This window comes from Podarcis cretensis (genome assembly GCF_951804945.1).
Source record: "Podarcis cretensis genome assembly, chromosome: 8".
In the NCBI taxonomy this organism is placed as follows: domain Eukaryota; kingdom Metazoa; phylum Chordata; class Lepidosauria; order Squamata; family Lacertidae; genus Podarcis; species Podarcis cretensis.
Window position 1 is genome coordinate 66,642,809 of NC_137177.1, and position 22,216 is coordinate 66,665,024.

Genomic DNA, 22,216 nt, shown 5'->3' on the forward strand with positions numbered 1-22,216 from the left:
CAAAAGCAGCTGGAGACCCAAGTTTGGGAAACTTTTTTTTGCGGCAGATGCCCATCCAACCTGTTTAAAAACCTCCAGTGAAGGTGAGTCCACCACCTTCCAAGGTCATCCATTCCACTGCTGAACAGCTCTTGCCACCAGAAAGCTCTTCCAAATGTTTATAGTCAGAACCTCCTTCCTTGTCATTTGAATCCATTGGTTTGGGTCCTCCTCTCTGGAGCAGCAGAAAAGCTTGCTGCACCTTCCATGGTGAAAGCCCTTCTCTAGCTGTAATTCCTACACTGCAGGGGTTGGACCAGATGATGCTTGGGGGGTTCCTCTCCCCTCTATAATTCTATGATTCTGCGACCACCGCGGGACTCATCCAAAGACAGGACTTGCCTGTAGTTCACCGGCCAGCGGACCATCCACATCCGGTGGTAGGAGAGGGAGGTGACTGAGAAGCAGGTGACCAGCGTCAAGGTGTAGAAGGTGGAGACGAAGACTTTGCAGAGACCCTCACTCCACTGGTAGTCGGAGTTTTGGCGGCGGAGCTGGACGACTGAGTACATGGTGATGGGAATGGCAATGTTAAGGATGTGCGTCCCGGCCAGCGTGCAGATGAGGAACTCCAGGGGCTTCCATTTCTTCTGCTTGGCGCTCACACTGAGGATCCCCCAGGCGTTGGCCAGGACAGAGAGCCCTGAGCAAACCAGCCAAGCCACGGCATTCCTGTTCAAGGTCTGCTCATCATCCATGGTGGAGGGAGGAGTAGTGGCCATCTGGCGAGGCCAGGTGAGGATGACGTACCAGGAAGAAGGAGGGGAGGAGATGCATCCTACAAGCGGGCCGGGGCCATCAAGGGTGCATCAGGGAAGTGGGGGGATCCCACCCAAGGACCGACGGGGAAGCAGCACCTGGGGTGGTCCTATGGCTCATGGTTCTGGAAGGGAAACAAGAGACAGCTCAGGAAACAAAGAGAGCATTGCCGCATGCAAAAGGTTTGCGTGAAATTGATATCCTGCTGGATTGCAAGGCTCAAACAGAGGAGGAACAAAACATAGGAAGAACCAGCTGGATTAAGCCCATCTAGTCCATCTTTTTCTTGCAGTGGACCCCGGCATGACAATCCTCTCCCCTCCTGCGGTTCCCGGTATTTGGAGGCATAGTTAAACTGTGGAACTCACTTCCACAGACGGCAGTGATGGCCACCAACTCAGGATGGCTTCAAAAGAGGATTCGGCAGATTCATGGAGCAGATGGCTCTCAATAACTACCAGCCAGGAGGGCTATCACTTTGCCTCCATAGCAGGAGGCATCAATTACTCTGAATAAGAGTTGCTGGAAACCGCAGGAAGAGAGAGGGCTCCTGTGCTCAGGTCCTGTTTGCAGGTTTCCCATGGGGTCATTTGTGTGGCCACTGTGAGAACAGGATGCTGGACTAGATGGGCTACTGGCCTGATCCAGGAGGCTGATTTTATGTTCTTATGTTAAACCCCTTTCAACCCCCAGAGGGGGCTATTGAGATTAGCATAAAGCAGCAACAACAGCACCAGACAGATATACTGTTCCCAACTGGGGAGCAACCTCTGATTCACTGAACTGTGGGCACCCACGTTTTTGAGGCACGATGCAAAGCCCACTGCCCCTATGTTAGGCAGCTAGCAGCCGGCAGCCCAATGCTTGGAGTCATAGTGGCTGGAGATGGAGTGTGCTGCCCTTATATCGAGACAAGCCATTAGTTCCCCAACACCAGTAGCCTCTACTCTCCTTTTTTATTGGGAGATGTTGGGGACCAAACCAGGGATCTTGGCCTTGCTGAGCAAGATGCTCTGACCAAGCGAGTGCCCCCTTCCTGCAGCCTAGGTGAGCATAAGACAGTGGTGGAGTGCTAAATTCTGAAGTGCGCCAGCTCAGCCTGGCAGCCTCCTCCGCCACAGCAGCAGCCCCCAAGAAGCATCCAAATACACAGGCCACTGAGTCAACCCACTTGCACATAGCCGCCCACTCCCCCAGTACACAGCACAAGGCCCAATTCATCAGCTGACGGTCCTCGAGTACATGCTTCTGAAGTCAAACGCATTGCTAGCAAAAAGGCCTTTGAAGCAGCCGAAATGAGGAAAGCTCGTTTACTAAGGGGTGCTGGCTGCTGGGCGCTCCCCTCCTCCTGAGCTACCTTTACAGCTTGCTCTCTTAGCATTCCAGCTTTCTGCAAAATGCTGAAATGTCCACCCTCGATGCTGCCTCCATTGAGCTTTGGCAACCTGGTTCTGATCCGCTTCCAAATCCCCAATCTTGGCTTGGCCCTTCAAAGGGTCTACTTATTATTCTGTCTGGCTGCAAAAAAGGGAAAGAAACAAAATACTTCTGCTCCAGAGGATCTTCAACAAAGGTGGTCAAGGAGGAATGATCAGAAGAGAACCAAATCAGCTACCAAGCACCTCCCAAACAGACAAAATGCACTCCTGTTGGGGTCCGTGACCACTGCATGGAGGCATCTGAATAACATGTCAGAACAGTTCAGACTACAGGTGAGAGAACAGCCTGGAACATCCCCATACAACAGCATTGTGGGGGGTTGGACTAGATGACTCTCAGGGTCCTATCCAGCTCTACACTTCCTTGACTCTATGATTCTAACTCTTCCAGAACGAACTGAGTAAGCAAAGCTTGGACAGCAGTTACTGGGAATCACAGGTGGGAAGAGCGGTGTTGCACTCCTGTCCCGCTTGTTGGTTTCCCACTGGGGGCATCTGGGTTGCCACTGTGAGAACAGGATGCTGGACTAGATGGGCCACTGGCCTGATCCTGCAGGGCTCTCTGCAGAGTCAGAACAGTTGTCCCAACCTGGCCACCAACTTGGATGGCTTTATAAGACAAGTTCATGGAGGATAAAGCTACCAAATGGCTACTAGCCACGATGGCTATGCCCTGCCTCCCTGTCTGAAGGAAGTCATGCTCCCCATGGTTCTCTCACTCTCCATTTAATCCTCACAACAGCCCTGAGAGGTATGTGAGGCTGAGAGAGGCAGCGACTGGCCCAAGGCCACCCAGTGAGCTCCATGGCTGACTTGAGTTTTGAACCCGGATCTCGCTCAGGTCCTAACATGATGCTCTAACCACTACACCACACCGACTTTCATGACCCCACCCCAGGCCTGAGTTCCCACTCATGGAGAACTCAGCCAGCCCCACTCTACACAGCAGCCACCCCCTTTCATCTGCCTAGCTCCACCCTTTTCTTGGTCACACTAGAGTGTGACAGAATGCTGAGAGCAGAGCAGTAGACAAGCGGGAAAGGTTGTCAAGAACTGGCTCTAAGGCAGATTATCCCCACCTCCTCACAGTATATGCTCACCAGTTTAAGAGGCTGGTTTTTTGTTTTGTTAACATTTACATTTTCCCACTTCTTTTCCATCTTTTGCTTTAAAAAACGAAAAAATGCTCCTTCGACCTTCAGGATGTGACATTATCTGTCAGGGTGCGATTTAATATTTAATCTGCAAAGCTTCCTGCAGCTCTAAGCAAGACTTAATGAAATATGTCTTTTGCTATTTATTTTACATTTTTTCTCTGCACGATTCCTAAGGAGCAAGGCTGGGGGCGAAAAGGGAGTGGTGCTGTTTCCTCCTGGGAGCGCTTGGCCGTTTGCTGCAGACAGCCAGCTGCTCACCCTGCTGGGTCAAAAGGCATATGCTGTTCCTGGAGGAATCCACCATGCTGGCCCTCAGGACAAACTCCATTATCAGTTCTCCTGCCTCACAGCTGACCCTGAACATGGTGAGCCCAACCCTTGACTACATTCCTTTTCTTGCAAAACTCGCATTGTTTGAGCAACTGTCTCAAGGCTCAAGCACTCACATTTCTGCACCAGAAGAACTCAAAAGGGTTCCTAGGAACTGGCTTTAAGACTGCGTCAGACCACTGCTCCAGCACTGTCAACTCAGACTGGGATTCAAAGCAGGAAGTCTCTCCCAACCCTACAAGGAGATGATGCCGGATGCCAGGGATTGACTCTTCAGTATGCAAAGCAGACGCTCTACCGCTGAGCTATGGCCATTCCCCTAAAAATAAAGTAGGATGCTAGTCTTCATGGTTCTGAACTCTCTCCCGCAGGAGTCAGCGACAGCCTCCAACTTGGATGGCTTTAAAAGAGGATTGGACAAATTCATGGAGGAGAAGGCTGTCGACGGCTCCTGGTATGCCCAGTGGAGGACCTTAAGGTCCACAAATGACAACATTTTGGAGGTCCCAGGTTGCAAGGTGGTTAGATTGGTCTTAACTAGGGCCAGGGCCTTTTCAGTACTGGCCCCAACTTGGTGGAACGCTCTGTCACAAGAGACTAGGGCCCTACGGGACTTGACATCTTTCCGCAGGGCCAGCAAGACAGAGCTGTTCCGCCCGGCCTTTTGTTTGGACTGAGTCTGACCCTTATGTTTCCCTCCCCTTATGGTCTTGATTTATTGGTTACTTTTAAAATGAGGCTGCATTTTAAATTGCATTTTAATCTGTATTTTAAATTGTTTTTTTCTTTTCTTTCCTTTTTCTCCTATTATGTTTTTTACTGTGGTGTTAGCCGCCCTGAGTCTGGCTCTGGCCGGGGGAGGAGGGAGGGGTATAAATAAAAATGTTTATTATTATTATTAATTATTATTATTATTATTATTATTATTAGACGTGATGGCTATGCTCTGCCCACCCACCAGTTGGACACCTGTTGCTGGAAGGGAGAGTGCTCCTGGGTTTCCCCAGAATAGGTACCTGGAGTTGCTAGACTAGATGGGCCAGTGGCCTGATCCAGCACGCTCTTTTTATTTCCTTATGACACCCATTTCCCTTCCTTGCAGCAACGCTTGGGACAGCATCACCATCTAGTCTAGCAGTGGAACATCCACTTTTGGGGGGCATCCCATCTCAGAGATGAGCAGGATGAGGGAGAGGAAGGATTCGGCTACCTGCCGGATGTGAGAGAAGCTGGCTAAAAATAACCCAGACTTGCAGTGTGTGTGTGTGTAGGGGGGGAGTGCATGGGTATCTCTGTGGAGGAATTCAGCAGGCTTCCTTTGCTAACCCCCCCCCCATTGACACCTCTCTCTTCGTTGACTGCCATGGCAACCCATCCAACACCAAGGAGATAAATATAGCCCGGTAGTTTTCTTGGGCTACATACAGTTCAGGTGCAAAATGCAGCCGCCACACCGCCCCCCGCAACACTTCCATTAAGTAGCAGCGAGACTTACAATGGCAGGCGCCCCACGTATTTATTTATGCTGTCCCTGCAGAGTGGGTGGTGCTGGTGGTGCAAAGACCCGGCGGGGTTTAAAAAGAGAGACTATGAACCACAGGCTTTAAATAGGCACCTTGCAAACAAACTGTCTGTATAGCTCAGTCAGTAGAGCACGAGGCTCTTAACTTCTAGAGTTACAGGTTTGAGCCCCACGTTGGGCAAAAGATTCCTTCATTGCAGGGGGCTGGGCTAGACGACCGACTCTATCAACGCTACCTGGAAAAGACGCCTCTCCCTTGCCCCAGTCCACCACCACCACCACCACCACCATCATTATTAATTGCATTTATATCCCACTTTTCTCTGCACATGGCCACGAAGCCCAGTGGGTGAACTTGGGACTGTCACAGCCTTTCAGCCTAGCCTACATCACAGAGTTGTGGTGGGAATGAACTGAAGAGGGAGAGTGCCGTGTATGACACCACAAGCTCCTTGGAGAAAAAGGTGGGCTTTAAATGTAATAAATAAATCAACCCCGGCCAGAAAAGCTACTCCAGATGACAATGATTAGCTGATGGACTGATTGGCTAAAATCCTATTGAACCTTGAAGCAGCTGAATGTTGGAAGATTCAGGAGAGATAAAGGACCTCTTCATGCACCACATGAACTATGGAACTCACTCACACAGGAGACCATGATGGCCACCAACCTAAAGGTAAAGGTAAAGGGACCCCTGACCATTAGGTCCAGTCACGGATGACTCTGGGGTTGCGGCACTCATCTCGCTTTATTGGCCAAGGGAGCCGGCGTACAGCTTCCGGGTCATGCGGCCAGCATGACTAAGCCGCTTCTGGCAAACTAGAGCAGCACATGGAAACACTATTTACCTTCCCGCTGGAGCGGTACCTACCATATTTTTCGCCCCATAGGACGCACTTTTTCCCCTCCAAAAATGAAGGGGAAATCTAGGTGCGTCCTATGGCGCGAATGCAGGCTTTCGCTGAAGCTTGGAGAGCGAGAGGGGTCGGTGCGCACTGACCCCTCTCGCTCTCCAGGCTTCAGGAAGACATCCGCAGCCTGGGCAGCCCTGCAGGAGGTCCGGCAGGGATGTCTAGGCTGCAGATAGCAGCCTGCTTCCCGGAGTGTCGAGCGCCTTGAAAGCAGAGCGCCCGGCGCTTCGGGAGCACATCCGCAGCCTGGGCAGCCCTGTGGGAGTTCTCCGCAGGGCTCCCCACGCTGCGGATAGCAGCCTGCCACCCGGCGGGTGGAGCACCCTGAAGCAGAGCGCCCCGCGCGCCGGGCAGACATCCGCAGCGTGGGGAGCCCTGCAGGAGTTCCCCGCAGGGCTCCCCACGCTGCGGATAGCAGCCTGCCGTCTGAGGCAGACATCGGCCAGCCCCACAAGCTTGGGGGACAGCAGGGAGGCGCAGCGCCGTTCCTCGACCTGGTTCGGTTTCCCCAACCTGCTTTTGGGGGGGGGGGGGAAATAAAGGAAAAAAAATTTTCCTTTATTTCCCCCCAAAAAAACTAGGTGCATCCTATGGGACGGAGCGTCCTATGGGATGAAAAATACGGTATTTATCTACTTGCACTTTGACGTGTTTTTGAACTGCTAGGTTGGCAGGAGCAGGGACCGAGCAACGGGAGCTCACCCCATCACGGGGATTTGAACCGCCGACCTTCTGATCGGCAAGCCCTAGGCTCTGTGGTTTAGACCACAGCACCACCTGCATCCCCTAGATGGCTTTAAAAGAGGATCGGACAAATTCATGGAGGAGAGGGCTGTCGACGGCTCCTAGTCATGGTGGCTGTTCTCTGCCTCCACAGCTGGAAGCAGCAATGCTTCTGAACACCAGCTGCTGGAAGCCACAGAATGGGCAAGAGCTCTAGTACTTGGGTCCTGCTTGAGGGTTTCCCACTGGGGCATCTGGCTGGCCACTTTGAGAACAGGATGCTGGACAAGATGGGCCAATCAGCTTGGCTGGATGCTCTAGTCCCAAATGCTGCAACTTTTCCTCAAAGGGGAGCCGTTCCATCGCTTTGATCATTTCGCCACATGTTCCTTTCCACCCTCATACCAGCTGTCATCCAGCTGTTCTATTGTCTCAAGTTCCCTGGAAAATCAGGGAGTTGGTGGGTTCTACACAGCGTGAAAGGATGCTGAGGAGTGGTGATGTCAACCTCCTGTGATTCCCGGAAATTTTTATTGTTTGCATTATCACCGTGGTCAGTAACAGAAAGTTGGGAAATGGATTTGAAAGATACCACCATAAGGACTCTTTGAACAGAAATACTTTGGACAAAGCTGGGAGAGATTTACCCACCAACACCATGTTCAACCAGGTCTTAAACATACAGGTCAATCATCATGAATGCTGACTGCATCATCTTTATCAAGACTGAGGAAATGGCAGTGTCCAGTATACCTCGGTCCAGTATACCTGAAGGAGCGTCTCCACCCCCATCGTTCTGCCCGGACACTGAGGTCCAGCACCGAGGGCCTTCTGGCAGTTCGCTCGCTGCGAGAAGCCAAGTTACAGGGAACCAGGCAGAGGGCCTTCTCGGTAGTGGCACCCGCCCTGTGGAACGCCCTCCCACCAGATGTCAAAGAGAACAACAACTACCAGACTTTTAGAAGACATCTGAAGGCAGCCCTGTTTAGGGAAGCTTTTAATGTTTAATAGACTATTGTATTTTAATATTCTGTTGAAAGCCGCCCAGAGTGGCTGGGTAAACCCAGCCAGATAGGTGGGATATAAATAATAAATTATTATTATTATTATTATTATTATTATTATTATTATTATTTATTAGTATTATTAGTATTATTTCTGCCTCTGCAAAAGCAGTATTCCTAGTGAGCACTCTTAAGGACTGGTAAACATAACTAGCTATGATTTCAGGGGCTGCTTAGCTTTGATTGTTCCATTGCAAGGGGTTGGACTAGATGACACAAGAGGTCCCTTCCAACTCTACAATTATCAGATTCTATAACGAGCAGGCCTTAAGCAGGGGTAACCAGTATGGCGCCCCTCCCATACGATGCTAGGCTCCCAACTCCCACCATCCCCGACTGCTGGCCATACTGGGACTGCTGAGAGTCTACAACATCCCATTGGCTACCTCTGCCCTGAACAGCCTGTTCCTTCCCTGCTCTAAAAATCCTTTCTGCTGGGACTCTGGGACTCCTGGAGCAGGACACCTTGCCCTGCAATTCAATATGTTGGTAAGGACTGCTTAGGACCACTGTGCTGTGAGCAATAGGCACTCTGCACATCCTCTGGGGCTCATTAAGAGTTCACATGTTCTGAAGATAAGGTCTAGCACTGGAAATGGAATTTATTGATTTTTATTTTTTTATCTGAAGCTCTGGCAGAATTTCAATTGTGTGGAGTTTCCACACACCTCCCTTCATTTTAACAGCTTGTTCAGGAACTGTGCCTTACAGGTTGCACAGCTGTAGGTTTGTGGTTCTCTCCCCTTTCCCCTCCAACAGCACAACCCCAAAGCAGAGAACCCAGCTGTTGCTCAAGAGCAAGCTAAAAAAAGCAGGCACGCAACCTCAGGCATCTCTCGGGCACCTTGACCTCGCCACTGTGTTCTGTGTTCAAAACACGTCTGCACACCTAGTGTAATTGAAATGGAATCGCAGGCACCAGGTGGGGGCAAAGCGTCATCGAGCCCCCAAATAGCTTGCCCGGGTGATTAAGTGCACGGCATTCAAGCGAGCACCCGGGGAATTATTATGCCTCTTTGGTGAATAATGGATCTTTTGCGCTCTCCAGAAATATAATTCATACCCTGGCTGGCACTGTACAGGGCTGCCTTTTGTGACTGGGGAATTGGCAATTACAAAAAATAATAATTAGAGCAAGAGGGGCCAGGCGAGAGGTTTGCGGAGCATTTTGGCTGGAGCAGGAAAGGGGAGGTGGGCTCTTTCGGTTCAGAGGAGCGATTCCCATTAATGGGCCTCTCCAGGGACTGGGGGGGGCGCGATTCGGCCCCTGCTGCTGGCAAAGTGCCAACATTTGAGCACTCCCAGGAGGCTCAGTGTTCAGAAGGTAATCAGTTGTGGCACTGCTGCGGCTCTGCACTACTAGGAAAAGCATACAGAACAGAGGCAGCTCCCCTGCACAAAGTGAGGCTGTTAGCCCATAAGAAGAGCCTGCAAGATCAGGCCCCTGGTCCATCTAGTCCAGCATCCTGGCCAACCAGATGCCCCAAAGGGAAACCAGGAAGCAGGATCTGAGCGCAAGAGCACTCCCCCCTCCTGCGGTTTCCGGCAACTGGTATTCGAAAGCATTGCTGCTTCCAACTGTGGAGGCAGAGCCGAGCCACAATTGCTAGGAGCTATGGATTTGGCTAATCCTGTGGGAGAGAGTTCCATAGTTTAACTATGCACTGTGTGAAGAAGTCATTTCTTCTATCTGTCCAGAATCTTCCAACATCTAGCTTCATTGGACGCCCAATGAATTATTGTGTTATCAGAGTGGGAGGGAAATGTTTCTTTATCTACTTTCTCCAAGCCATGCATAATTATCGAAACACCTATCATGTCTCCACTTACTCACCTTTCCTCTAAACTAAAAAGTCCCAAACGCTGCAATCTTTTTTCATGAATGGGAGTTGCTCCAGCTCATTGGTCATTTTGATGGTCCTTTTCTGGACCTTTTTCCAATTCTACAATTTCCTTTTTGAGATGAGGCAACTAGGATTAAAAAGTGCAATCCTGCCCTCTCAAGCTAACACCAGTCCCCCAGGGTCTTTCCCAGGTCTGCTCTGATCCTATTATTCATTGGGGATTCCATCACCCCAGCGAGGTGAGAGGGAACAAGACCAGGCTGGTGCTAATCTGGACTGGGGCAGGTTCAGCACCATGGACAGCACTGCAGATATTGGCCCACAGATTTTCACCACACTTTCAGGACCACAGCCAGCAACCATGCAGGAGACAAGTTGCCTCAGCACCAGCCTGGAGCACCAGCTAAGCTTTTACAGACCAGCCTAGAGAGTTCTTCAAGACATTCCACACTCTCTGAGAGCTGCATCTGGCATCTAAAGGGTTACCATCTGGAGTAGCTGGCTCCTTCTAGAGCAGCCTTCTCCAATCTTGTGCTTCCCAGACATTTTGAACTACCACTCCCATCATCCCTGACCATTGGGCTATGCTGGCTGTGGTTGATTGGAGTTGTGGTTCACAAACATCTGAAGGGCTGCAGGCTTGTGAAAGGCTGTTCTACAGGGGGCCGGTAAGCACAGAAGCAACCTGGCTGTAAACCCTTAAATGGCTCAGGACCACAATACCTTAAGGACCACCTCTTCCCCTAGGACAGACATAGGCAATCTCAGCCCTCCAGATGTTTGGGAACTTCAATTCCCATCATCCCTAGCTAACAGGACCAGTGGTCAGGGGTGATGGGAATTGTAGTCTCAAAACATGTGGAGGGCCGAGTTTGCCTATGCCTGCCCTAAGGAACCAACCCAGACCCTGCGATCATCATGAGAACCTTGTTCATGTGCCTCTTCCACGAGAGGCCTGGATTGTGGCAACATGAGAGAGGGCCTTTTCTGCAGTGGCTCCCCACTTGTGGAATGTTCTCCCATGGGGAGACTTGCCTGTCACCTTCATTTCATATCATTAGGCACCAAGTGAAAACATTTCTCTTCTCCCAAGACTTTGACTAATTGAACAATCGATGGTCTTTTATGCTGTGTGAGGCTATTGTTTTTATTTGTTACTATGTTATGTGTTTTCGTGTTTTTATACTGTAAACTGCCCTGTGGTGCTCAGATGAAGGATGGGATAGAAATTTAATAATAAATAAATAATAGGGAATACACTCCCAGCCCCCCTCGCTGCTCGCTGGAGAGAGTCTTGAGGTCCACTTCTGAGGGTAGCAGTATTTCTGTGGGTTTCAGTAGATGGGGCGTAGGGTCTGAAATGGAGGGACCTGCTTAGGAAGAGTTGAGGAGGAGGTCTGAAATTTCTTGGCCCAGCACCGCAGCAGCTTCTTGGCAGCCTTTCAACTTGCAGAAGCTGTCCTTGATTCCCCACCGCAAGTAACCTAAGCACCTGCGATCAAAATAATGCATCCTCTTGCCCAGTTCACCTGTGCCTCTGCTTCCCCTCTTCTTCCACTTTTGCTGACTGTGTGTAAGGTCCTTGGGGGCAGGGACCTGTAGAAAGCATCACACCCACTGGCATTCATTCATTCATTCACATGCCAGAACATTTATTTCCCTCCTACCTGATCTAAAAAGAAATCCACAAGGGAGCTAGCCATATAGAAACTCAAATTCAAAATATAAAAAGTAAGCGAATGGACTGTATTTTGAAGTGGTTATGGAGAGCAGATCACTCCCTTGTTAGCACAGCACCATTGTTTCTAGGCACAATTCAACAGTGCTGGTTATAAAGCCCTTTTAGATTTAGGTCAAGGCTACCTGTAGGACCATATTCTACCATACAAACCCACCTGAGATCTAGGTGGCTTCAAAAGAGATTTAGACATATTGTTGGAGGATAAGGCTCTACTAGCCATGATGGCTCAGCTCTGCCTCCAGAAGGCTCCTCCTTATGTTGTTCTTCCCTGTGGAAACAGAGTCTTGGGCAGAATTTTGCTCTGGCAACTATTTCAAATGCCGTCTCTCTTTAGAGTCACAGAGCCTTTTGGCAGACTTCTCTCTGATTACTGCCCACCTCAAGAGACCTCTGAAATACCAAACTTGGAGCCAGATGAGTGCAGTGCCAAAAGAGCAACCAGCAGCATGTGCACACACACATTCCTGCATCGGATCGGTTGTGCCAGTTGCACATCCGCTCAAATCAAGAGAGCCATTGCTATCCTTGCAAACAACTCTTTAGCAGAAATCAAATAAAGCATTTACTCCTCGTCAATAAGTGATCCATTCTGGGTCCGTCCTGACTTAACAAGCCCTGGGAATTGCAGGCAGGCAGCTTTTGAGAGCCCAGGCTGGTGGCTGCTTTGGACAGGGACGTCTTTTAGAATCATACAATCGCAGAGTTTAGAGGGGACCCCAAGGCTCATCTAGTCCACCCCCTGCAATGCATGGGGGAGGGGGGATGGATGGGCACTGGTGATGGCTCCCCTCGCCCCCACCAAGCCAAGGGGCAGGAAATGGGCTCCTGCAAAAGGGACCCAGGGCACAGATTGGTGGCACGCCGTTATATATATACAGTATATATGTATATAGATGCAAACAGAGGCTGACATTCAGAGGGGTGGGGGAGGGAAGCAGTGCTGTCAGGGCCGACTCTGAATTATAGGGTGCCAACATGCATTTCTGGGGGGTGGGCAAAGGGCCCAATCCACACACACAATCTATTGACAAGAACGGTCAATTATGTACATATTGTTTAAACTTTTTTTTAAAAAAGGTCTCCAGAGCACATAGAGGCAGTGGTTTCTAAGGCAGCCAGCTGCTCTGCAAGCAAAGCAAAATAATACTAACACTACTACTACTACTAATAATAGTAATAATAGAGGGAAGGGGGGGATAAAGGATATATAAACCTGAAGGATATGCTGCCCTTTAGAACAAACCTTCAGCTCCTGCCTCATCTGTGGTCTTATGGGAAGAAGGGGGGGGGGATAGTAGCGTAGATATTATGTTTGATCTACCTACAGATCTGATAAGAAATGAGCCCTGAAAGTCAACTCTGCGCATGCTCAGGGACACTGTGCACCATGTATGGGTGTATAGTGACACTTGCTGCTCCACCTCAGGCAGCAAAATATTTTAGCCTGGCCATGATCTCACTGCCCAATTTACATTAGGAAGAACCTTTCTGACTGTCGGACAGTGGGACAGAAGGTGGTGGCCTCTCCTTCCTTGGAGGCTTGTAAACAGAGGTTGGGTGGCCATTTGTCAGGGATTCTTCAGCTGTGATTCCTGCACTGCAGGGGGCTGGACTAGATGGTCCTTTGGGGTCCCTTCCAACCCTACAATTCTATAATCCCACCAGGGAAAAACCCAGGTGGAGACAGCTTCAAATTCCCTCTATTAGCAGCCACAAGTAAAGCAGACAAATCAATCAGGAAACAAAGGCCGAGTTTTTGATGCCACAGAGCATTTTCTCAGCTCCGAGGTTAAAGAAGAAGGGTTAGTGCCGCATCGGAGGAAAACTGACAAACGAACCCCACCAAATTCAGCAGAGCTCTTCCAAGTTGTAAAAGGCCTTTTTTTACATCTGGGCCCTCAGGGAAGATTGTTGCAGGGGGGTGGGGGGTGGTGGTGGTGGGGAGAGATGGCACAGTGGCCTGCTGCAACCAATTTGCAAGACACAGCACTGATAAATCACTCCCTCTTGGATGCTCGCAGGGCAGCCAGAGGCAGGGCTGGCTGAGTGGGCAGCGAGGGTGATAAATGCCTCCTTAAGAGAGGGAGGAACACCAGCGAAGCTTGAAAGAAACAGTAGTGGGATCTCCACACACACAAAAAAAAGCCCTCACTAGCACTGCTTGATCTTAACTAATTAATTTTCTGCAAGTTCCCAGTACTGCATTTTCGGACAAGATGCTTCAGTGGCAAAACCTGCGCCAAAACAGATTATCTAGATTAGTTTCTACCTGGCTTGGGGCCTTTTTTTCCCTTCAGGATAAGACTGTAATAAATAAATAAATAAATAAATAAATAAATAAATAAAATAGGTGCGCAAATCAATGCTCAAAACTGGACAGGAGGAGTGCTTTTGGGGAAGGGCCAAAGCTCACTAGTAGAGCATCTGTCTTGAATGCAGAAGGTCCTGGGTTCAGTCCTCAATGGCATCTCAAGGCAGGGCTGGGAAAAACTCTGAAGAATGGGTAGGCAAACTAAGGCCCGGGGGCTGGATTCCGCCCAATCACCTTCTAAATCCGGCCTGCAGACGATCCGGGAATCAGAGTAGAATGTGTGCTTTTATTTAGAATGCATTGCTGGGTTATTTGTGGGACATAGGAATTCATTCATATTATTTTCCAAAATATAGTCCGGCCCCCCACAAGATCTGAGGGACAGTGGACCAGCCCCCTGCTGACAAAGTTTGCTGACCCCTGCTCTGGAGAGTCTGAAGTGAGCTGGATAGACCAGCAATCCTATTTAATTCAGCACATTATTCAAACCCTTGAGGATGAAGACCTTACTTTATTTTTAGGGGAGAGACTTTAGCTCAGTGGCAGAACACCTGCTTTGCATGCAGAAGGTTCAATCCCTGGCATCTCCAGGTTGGGCAGAGAAATATCCTCTACCTGAAACCCTAGAAAGCCACTGCTGCCAGTCAGGGTAGACAATACTGAGCTCAATGGACCAATGCTCTGACTCAGCATAAGAGAGCTTCCTATGGTCCTACGACCACACAGTGGCTTTAAGATAATCAACAAGCACAGAACCATAGAATTGTAGAGTTGGAAGGGACCCAAGGGCCATCGAGTGCAACCCCCTGCATGGCACGATTTAACAGTAGCTCTGACCCTTCCTAGGGACGCGGGTGGTGCTGTGGGTTAAACCACAGAGCCTAGGGCTTGCTGATCAGAAGGTCTGCGGTTCAAATCCCTGCGACGGGGTGAGCTCCCGTTGCTCGGTCCCAGCTCCTGCCAACCTAGCAGTTCGAAAGCACAAAAGTGCAAGTAGATAAATAGGTACTGCTCTGGCGGGAAGGTAAACGGCGTTTCCGTGTGCTGCTCTGGTTCGCCACATGACCTGGAAGCTGTACTCCGGCTCCCTCGGCCAGTAAAGTGAGATGAGCGCTGCAACCCCAGAGTCATCCATGACTGGACCCTTTACCTTTACTTGACCCTTCCTGGGAAGGGAAGTCAGATTCCAGGAGATTTGGGGAGGGAGGGAAGGAGGGAGACCTGCTCACCCCTCCTGGTTGATGATGCCAGGTTAGATGCACTGCCCCAGTCTGCCCCACGCACTCTGAAATGAACCGTTGGCAGGAAGTGAGAAGCAAGGAGGCCACATTCATAGGACTGTGGTGTTAGAAGGGACCCCAAGGTTCATCTAATGCAAGCCCTTCAAAGCAATTCGCGGCAGGAAGTTTATCCGCAGTTCTTTTAAAAGGTGCGGGGGCATCCTCTGCTGTGGGAGAATCGCAAACAAAGCCCAAACAGCGAATGCCAAAGCAAAGCAGGGTCCCCGGATGTGTGGGTGTGTGTCAGCAAGTCAACTTCAACCGCCTTCTTTTTCAGCGATTAAATGGCTGTTGGGGTTGGAAGAGAGCAATCGCTGTGGCTATTTTCTCCTTTCCATTCAGAACCAAAGTGCCTGCTGGGGTAGGTGAGGGTGGGTTTGTGCATTGCTAGAACCCCATGGGGCGGGACTGCCTGCGGGGTCTTTATTGGCAGCTGGAAAAGTTGCTGTGCTGTCCCTGAGCACAGCACCTTACTGTCCTCCCAAGGTGCCAGAGGAGAAAATTAAAGGGTCCAGTGGCGTAGCGTGGGTTGTCAGCACCCGAGGCAAGGCAAGTAATTTGCGCCCCCTAACCTGTGGATTTGCACCCCTAACCCGTGGATTTGTGCCCCCTAACCTTAACCCCCAGATGTTGCGCCCGGTGCGGCCGGCCCCCCCCTGCACCCCCCACGCTACACCACTGAAGGGTGCATCCCTGGGGGAAGGAGCTGAACACGCTCATTGGGGACACCCACTTCTTACAGTCACACATGTCACCTCTGGAGCAAATTCATGCTCACAGGGCAGCCTGGAATCTTAAAAGGGGCTCCCCTCTGAACAGCACCATCCTGGAGGCCGTTTACTTGGTCACACTAGAGCGTGACCAAGAAAGACGCAGGCTGCTTTTTACGTAGGCTATCAAGACATGGGAGAGTGTTGTCCTTTTTACTGAAGCAATTGGATGTGTGCTTTTGGATCCAAGTCCTTTGGATCCAGGCCCGCTTAATTTGGTATGGCAGTTGTGACTCAGTGGTTATCAGTATGAAACCTGGGAGGGGTGCGCTACCCACTCCCTAAACAACACACCCGGTGCAAATGCACTTCCACCACACAGTGACAAATTTTAAACAGATTTCAGCCGTCCATCTCCCAACAACCAGACCCAGAGTGACTGAGGCAGCCCATTCAGATGGGCAGGGTACCAAATTATTATTATTATTATTATTATTTGAAATTCCTTCCCCCAAGACGTGTGGCTGTCCCCCACACTTTTATTGATCTGGGATTCAACATTTCTTTCACTATGTAGCCTTGTTGTATTGTTTTTTTAAAGGAAAAATGCAGTTTTTAGGTGTTCTACTTATGGATTGCATTTTTAGTATTGTGCACTGGACTTTAGGGTCAGGATGGTATATGAAGGAAATGAAACCAATTAATGCATCATATGCACTACAGAGTACAGAAGAGAACACCTGAAATTCCATGAAGATCCAGATGAAAGCCTAGCCAGTGAATTGCATGTGCTTTAACCCATGGATCTTTCTGTTTATGAGTAAGAGCATTTCCTTCTCTTCTACTCTTCCATGGAAGTTCTACTCTTCCATGACAGAGGGGTCTGTTGATGGCTATTAGACAAAGCACCAAGGTCAGTTGCAGAGCATCTGCTGTGCATGCAGAACGTCCCCGGTTCAATCTCCAGGGAGGGCTGGTAGAACCTACACTGCTCCTGCCAGTCAGTGTAGACAACACTGAACTAGACGGGCCATTGGCCTGACTATGGGGCTTCTTCTTCTGTTCCCATCATCCATGGTGGCAATATGGAACCTTCATGTTCAGAGACAGGCCATCTCTGAGCACCAGTTGCCCAGTAGCACGAGTGAGGAGAGTGCTGCTGAGCTCAGGTCCTGACTGCAAGGCTTCTGGTTGGACACTGCACAAGAATATGCTGGGTAAGACGGGCCGCTGGTCTGAGCCATCATCAAGGTTTGCCTTATGCTCTTAAGAAACCCACTCTGACCAGGTGTAGAGATGGCCACCAACTTGGATGGCCTTAGAAGAGGATCCAACAAATAAATAGAGGAGGAGGCTACTGGCCGCAATGGCTATGCTTGCCTCTGCTGTCACAGGATGGTACGAGTGGGATCATCAGATCCAACCCCCTGCAATGCAGGAAGATGCAGCCGTCCCATATGGGAATCAAACCTGCAATCTTGGTGTTATCAACACCACACTCTAACCAACTGAGTTATTCAGTACATTTCTGAATAGCAGAGGCTGGGTATTGTAAGCAGGGAGAGCAACCATTGCACTCATGTCCAGTTTGTGGACTTCCCAGTGGGGCATTTGGTTGGCCACTGTGAGAACAGCATGCTAGACTAGATGGGCTTCTAGCTTGACCAAGCTGGGGGGTTCCTCTTGCATTGCTAAGGTGGCCTCTACCATCTTAAGTCTCTAAGTACTTGAATTACGCAGTTACGCATGAGCATCTGGTGCTTTTTTAAAAAAAGTTAATCAGAACCTTGCAATCTATTAGACAAGTGGTTCCCAAACAACTCCCCCCACTCAACAGTCCACTTGAAAATTGCTGAGGGCCTTAATGGTTTTTATGCCTATTGTAGCAATTGTAATGAGCTGCACTAGATGCTGTATGATTATTAATTGAATCAAGATTAAACATCTTAATTCTAGCCTCCCATTGACTTTGCTGCTAATCCTCTCCACTCCTCTCAAGTGCCGACTCTTCCCTCTGTCAATACTGGCCCTTCCCACTCATCTTCTGAATGGACCACCAGGTCTTAAGAACAACCGTAGCTTTTTCTCAGATATGGGATCACAGTTTGGGGACCCTCTTAATTAAACTAACTGATTCATCAATCAAATGACACAGCCCTCATTCGCTGGGTGAACACAAAACATCCTCTTGGAGGAGCAACTACAAGAGTTTATGGCTGCTTCAGCGACTTTTCAGATATTGACAGCAGGTGCCCCCAGCAAATTCCAGAAATTCCTCGCAATGCTAACAGAGACATCTTTGCAAAATGTCTTAAAGAAGGATCAGGGCAATTAAGTGACCCTTCCCCACAGCTGCCCCCTCCCTGGCTTTACTTTACCCTTCCTTTCCTAAGCCAGTGTCAGCTGAGGAACTGGCTGGTTGGGAGAAAGCTGGAGGGAAATGGGGCAGATGCCAATTTTGCAGCCTCAGTCAAAGGCGGAAGAGTTACAACAAAATGCAATAGGATTACAGAATCAGGACTAATGCCAGAAATCAGCCCAAATCGACCCGTTTGCAAACAAACAAAAGCCATCATCATCATCTTACATTGAGTACTGCAGGTGAGAGGAGCATGGACTCTGTGGCAGGCCTGGTTCACAGAGTGGGAGGAGAGATGAAGGGAAGACCCTAAAGAGCAGCCCTGAAGCAGCTGGATCGTGCAAAGGCCCATCTAGCCCAGCCTCCCACGGGTGAACCTAAAGAGAAAGGCTTCGTCTTGAGAACTAGCAGTAAAGACTAGGAGTCCTTTGCGCGCCTGCTCATCCTCGCCACCCCACCCCTTGTAAAATCTAGACGGAGAAGAAAGAAACTTGCGGTGGTTTAGGAGAGGAGGGGGAGAGGGAGGGGGGAGACGCATTCCTCGCAGCTTAGATGGCTGGGCTGAAAAGGAGGTCGCTCCCCCCACCGTCTTCGACTGCAAAGGGGAGAGACCCCACCCTCCGCGGCCCCCAAAGAGCGCGCTGCCTTGCGCGCCCCGGGGAAGGCGAGGGGGAAGGGAGTGTCCCCGCAGGGAGGAAGGGGGTGTCGTCCCTACACCACGAGGTGGGGGGTTGAAGGAACCCCCCCTTCACCGGAATCCATATCCCCCTAGCAACTTGGCGCGCCAGCGTCCACGCGGGGCGGCTTACCTGCGAGAGCTCCGGGCTGCAAGCGGGCGCTTCGCTGCTGCCGCTCCTTCTGCCGCCGCCTGACGCTCGCGCTCTTCGCCGCCGCCGCCTTCGCCGCCTGCCCGGGCTGGGCGGGGGTGGGGCGTGCAAGCGCATGCTTAGACTCCTCGCCGCCCCTCCGCTCCGCGCTCGTCCAGGATCGGGCCCGGGAGATGCGTTGCTGGGGGTGGAGAGGGGGCCTTCTGGCCGAGGCGCTTTGGACACGCGGGTAGGGGGGCTGCGTTTGTGTCTCCACCCCAGGGATGGCTCCTTTCCCCTCCCCTCCCCTCGTTCTCTCTTTTAGCCTGGGAGGGGGCGCACTTCCGAGCCGGTCTGTTATCCCGCCCCCCACTGCTCCCACCGGTAGTCCCTGCCGCAGATGGCGATGGCGCACCGGGAGGCGCAGGAGGCTCACTCTGCAGCCCCCATGAATCATCCTACGGGCGAGGAGGAGGCGCACGGCCGCACTTTGCATTGCTCAGATGAACTCGGGTCTCAGGAGCAGGCGAGGTACGTGAGCGCCTCTGAGCATACGCAGAGTGTATTGCTTTGCACTGCTCGGGCCTCCTTGTTTCCGTACGAGGTGCGTGGGCGAGCTAGTGTTTCTCTGAGCATATGCAGAGTGCTTTCCACGGCCACAGCAGTGAGGTTTCATCGAGACCGTTGGCCGGCAGAACTGGATATAAAATAAGGAAAGCCCCCTATCCTTTGTGACGCCCCCTTAGCTGTGTCTTGAGAAGGCAGTGTAGTTGGGAAGAGGGTTTGGTGGGGCGTGAGATTCCAGGCCCACTGCAGCCCTCACCCCTGGAGGAAGCCTACTCTGAAGACATCTGAGCTGCTAAGAAAAGAATGCCTCTTGGGTGGGTATTGCCCACCCCTACTGGCTCACTGCCCCCATAAGTGCAAAACTCAAATGTTGGTGACATAAACCTTGTACAAATCCAAGGCAGTCAAAACTGCTGAAACGGAACAGCACTACCAGAACCCCCAAACTCACCCTTTTCAAAACCTTCTCCCAAAGAAAGCCATTAAGTGTTATTAGACACTGTCTGAAAGGGGAAGCACTTTGTTCACATCACACTACAAAGTGTCGATCCTGAGGCAGAGTACACCTCAATGTGGAGAGAGAGCAACGAGATGGGGGAAGCCACCAAAAAAGGCTCCATCTCAGATGTGAACAGGAGCCTCAGGGAAAATCTCAAAGGCTGGCCAGGCGGATGGGCTTGCAAAACATTCTCTCCCTGACTTCCTAATTGTGCCAAAGAACCCCTCCAAGACTGAACCAACTTCCGGCAGTCCATCAGCCGCTCCCACCAGCATCAAACTCAAGAGATGGCCAAGTGGACCTTAGAGGAAGTCACTCTTCCCACCTGAACACTTCACCAAGCCTAGTCAGAAGCTGGAAGCTCTCTGAGCAGCATTCCCAGAAAGGCACTCTGCAGTGCACATCAGCTGCCAACACATAGGAAGCTGCCTTTTACCAAGTCAGACCCATTGGCCCATCTAGCTTAGTACTGCCTGCACTCACTGGCAGCTGCTCTCCAGGGTTTCAGGCTGGGAGTCTCTCCTGGCCCTACCATTGGGTAGATGCTTAGTGCTGAGCTGTGGTTCTTCACACAAAACGGGGGTCAAGGAAGCAAAACTGACAGATGCAGGAGCCCTGCCCCTTGCAAAGGAGGGGTGCAAGATTTGGCTTTCCACTTGCTTCCCATGTGGTCGCTTGCAGTTTGCTGACCACATATGGATGCATAGCTAGGAGGAGGTCAAATTCTTGCCAGAATCAAGGCCGGAAAACGGATTTCGGGAATGAGTAGCCATCCTTGGACCTACCTGCTTAATTCGGACTAGGTGTTCTGGTCCAGAGAGTGTTACGCCTCACCACCTCAAAAGTTACACAAGGGAGGCATCCTCTTTTTTGGCAGGGGAAGGGGGAATGTTTTGCCCTGGCAGCCCTGCTTTTGCCCATAAGCCTGAGACGCATTTCTTTCATGTTACAGAAACTCCCCCTTTTCCTGAAGGGCAGCCCTGACTCATCCTTCAAAATGCATCTTGATGTTTAATTGGAAGTGAAAAGCCAGCGCTGAGCCTCGCTGAGCTGCTGGAGACATGCGGCCGTGTTGCTAGGCTGGCGTTCGGCTGAGGGAGGCGCAGGGCAGAGGCTGCGCTCTTGAAGAAGCTGGCTGTGAGGCCATCTGCCTGGGACAGGCACTCTCAAGGAAAAAGACAGAAAAAGGGGGAAAGGGGCCCAGCTCAGATGAGCTTCCTGCCAAAAAAATTTTGGCTGACGCAGCAGACGTGTGGCTTCGAAATCCCATGTGGGACCCCTGCTCAAGTCACCTCAACACCATATTACAGGTACCAAAGACACACTTCTTTTTTCCTTAATAATAATAATAATAATAAAACGAAAATAACCAAGGTAACAGAGCAACTCCTGTATGAGGAAAGGTTGCAGAATTTGGTGGTACTTCATTTTTAGGACAAAGAGCGAGTAAGAGGCAACATGATGGAAGTTTATAGAATGATGCATGGCATGGAAAAAGTAGATACATTGGTACCTCTGGTTACATACTTAATTCGTTCCAGAGGTCCGTTCTTAACCTGAAATTGTTCTTAACCTGAAGCACCACTTTAGCTAATGGGGCCTCCTGCCGCCGCCGCCGCTCAATTTCTGTTCTCATCCTGAAGCAAAGTTCTTAACCCGAGGTACTATTTCTGGGTTAGCGGAGTCTGTAACCTGAAGCGTCTGTAACCCGAGGTGCCACTGTAAAGAGAAGCTTTTCTCAACTCTAGAACTCATGAGCATCCAATGAAGATGAGGGTTGGGAGATTCAGGACAGATAAAAGGAAGCCCTTCACATACTTTAAGGGTGGAACAATGGAACACACTCCCACAGGATGCAGGGATGGCCACAAAACTGGATAGCTTTAAAACAGGATTAGACAAATTCACGGCAGAGAGAGAGCTATTGATGGCTGCTAGCCATGATGGTCCTGCACTTCACTTCTGGAGGCTGTAATGCTTCTGAATACCAGCTGCTAGAAACCACAGGAGAGGAGAGTGCTCCTGTGCTTGGATCCTGCTTGTGGGTTTCCCATAGGCTCTGTGAGAACAGGATGCTGGACTAGATGGGTCATTGGCCTGATCCAGCAAGACTCTCCTTATGTTATTGAAGTGGAGGCATGCAGCATTATACATC

General features: G+C 50.5%; 1 protein-coding gene across 2 annotated transcripts in view; it reads right to left on the reverse strand.

The window, feature by feature from the left end:
• Window positions 1-19,581, reverse strand: part of GPR153 (G protein-coupled receptor 153) — a 42,452-nt gene extending 22,871 nt beyond the window's left edge. The window contains exons 1-2 of one of the 2 annotated variants that reach the window (XM_079986960.1): window positions 18,999-19,581; window positions 382-922 (exon numbers count right to left, since the gene is read on the reverse strand). In XM_079986960.1, the coding sequence (XP_079843086.1) occupies window positions 382-761 (380 nt within the window). In that variant the 5' untranslated portion in view covers window positions 762-922; window positions 18,999-19,581. Of the gene's footprint in view, window positions 1-381; window positions 923-11,683; window positions 11,758-18,998 lie in introns of those variants that run through there. The other variant, XM_079986961.1, reaches the window with a different exon arrangement.
• Window positions 19,582-22,216: the final 2,635 nt, after the last annotated feature.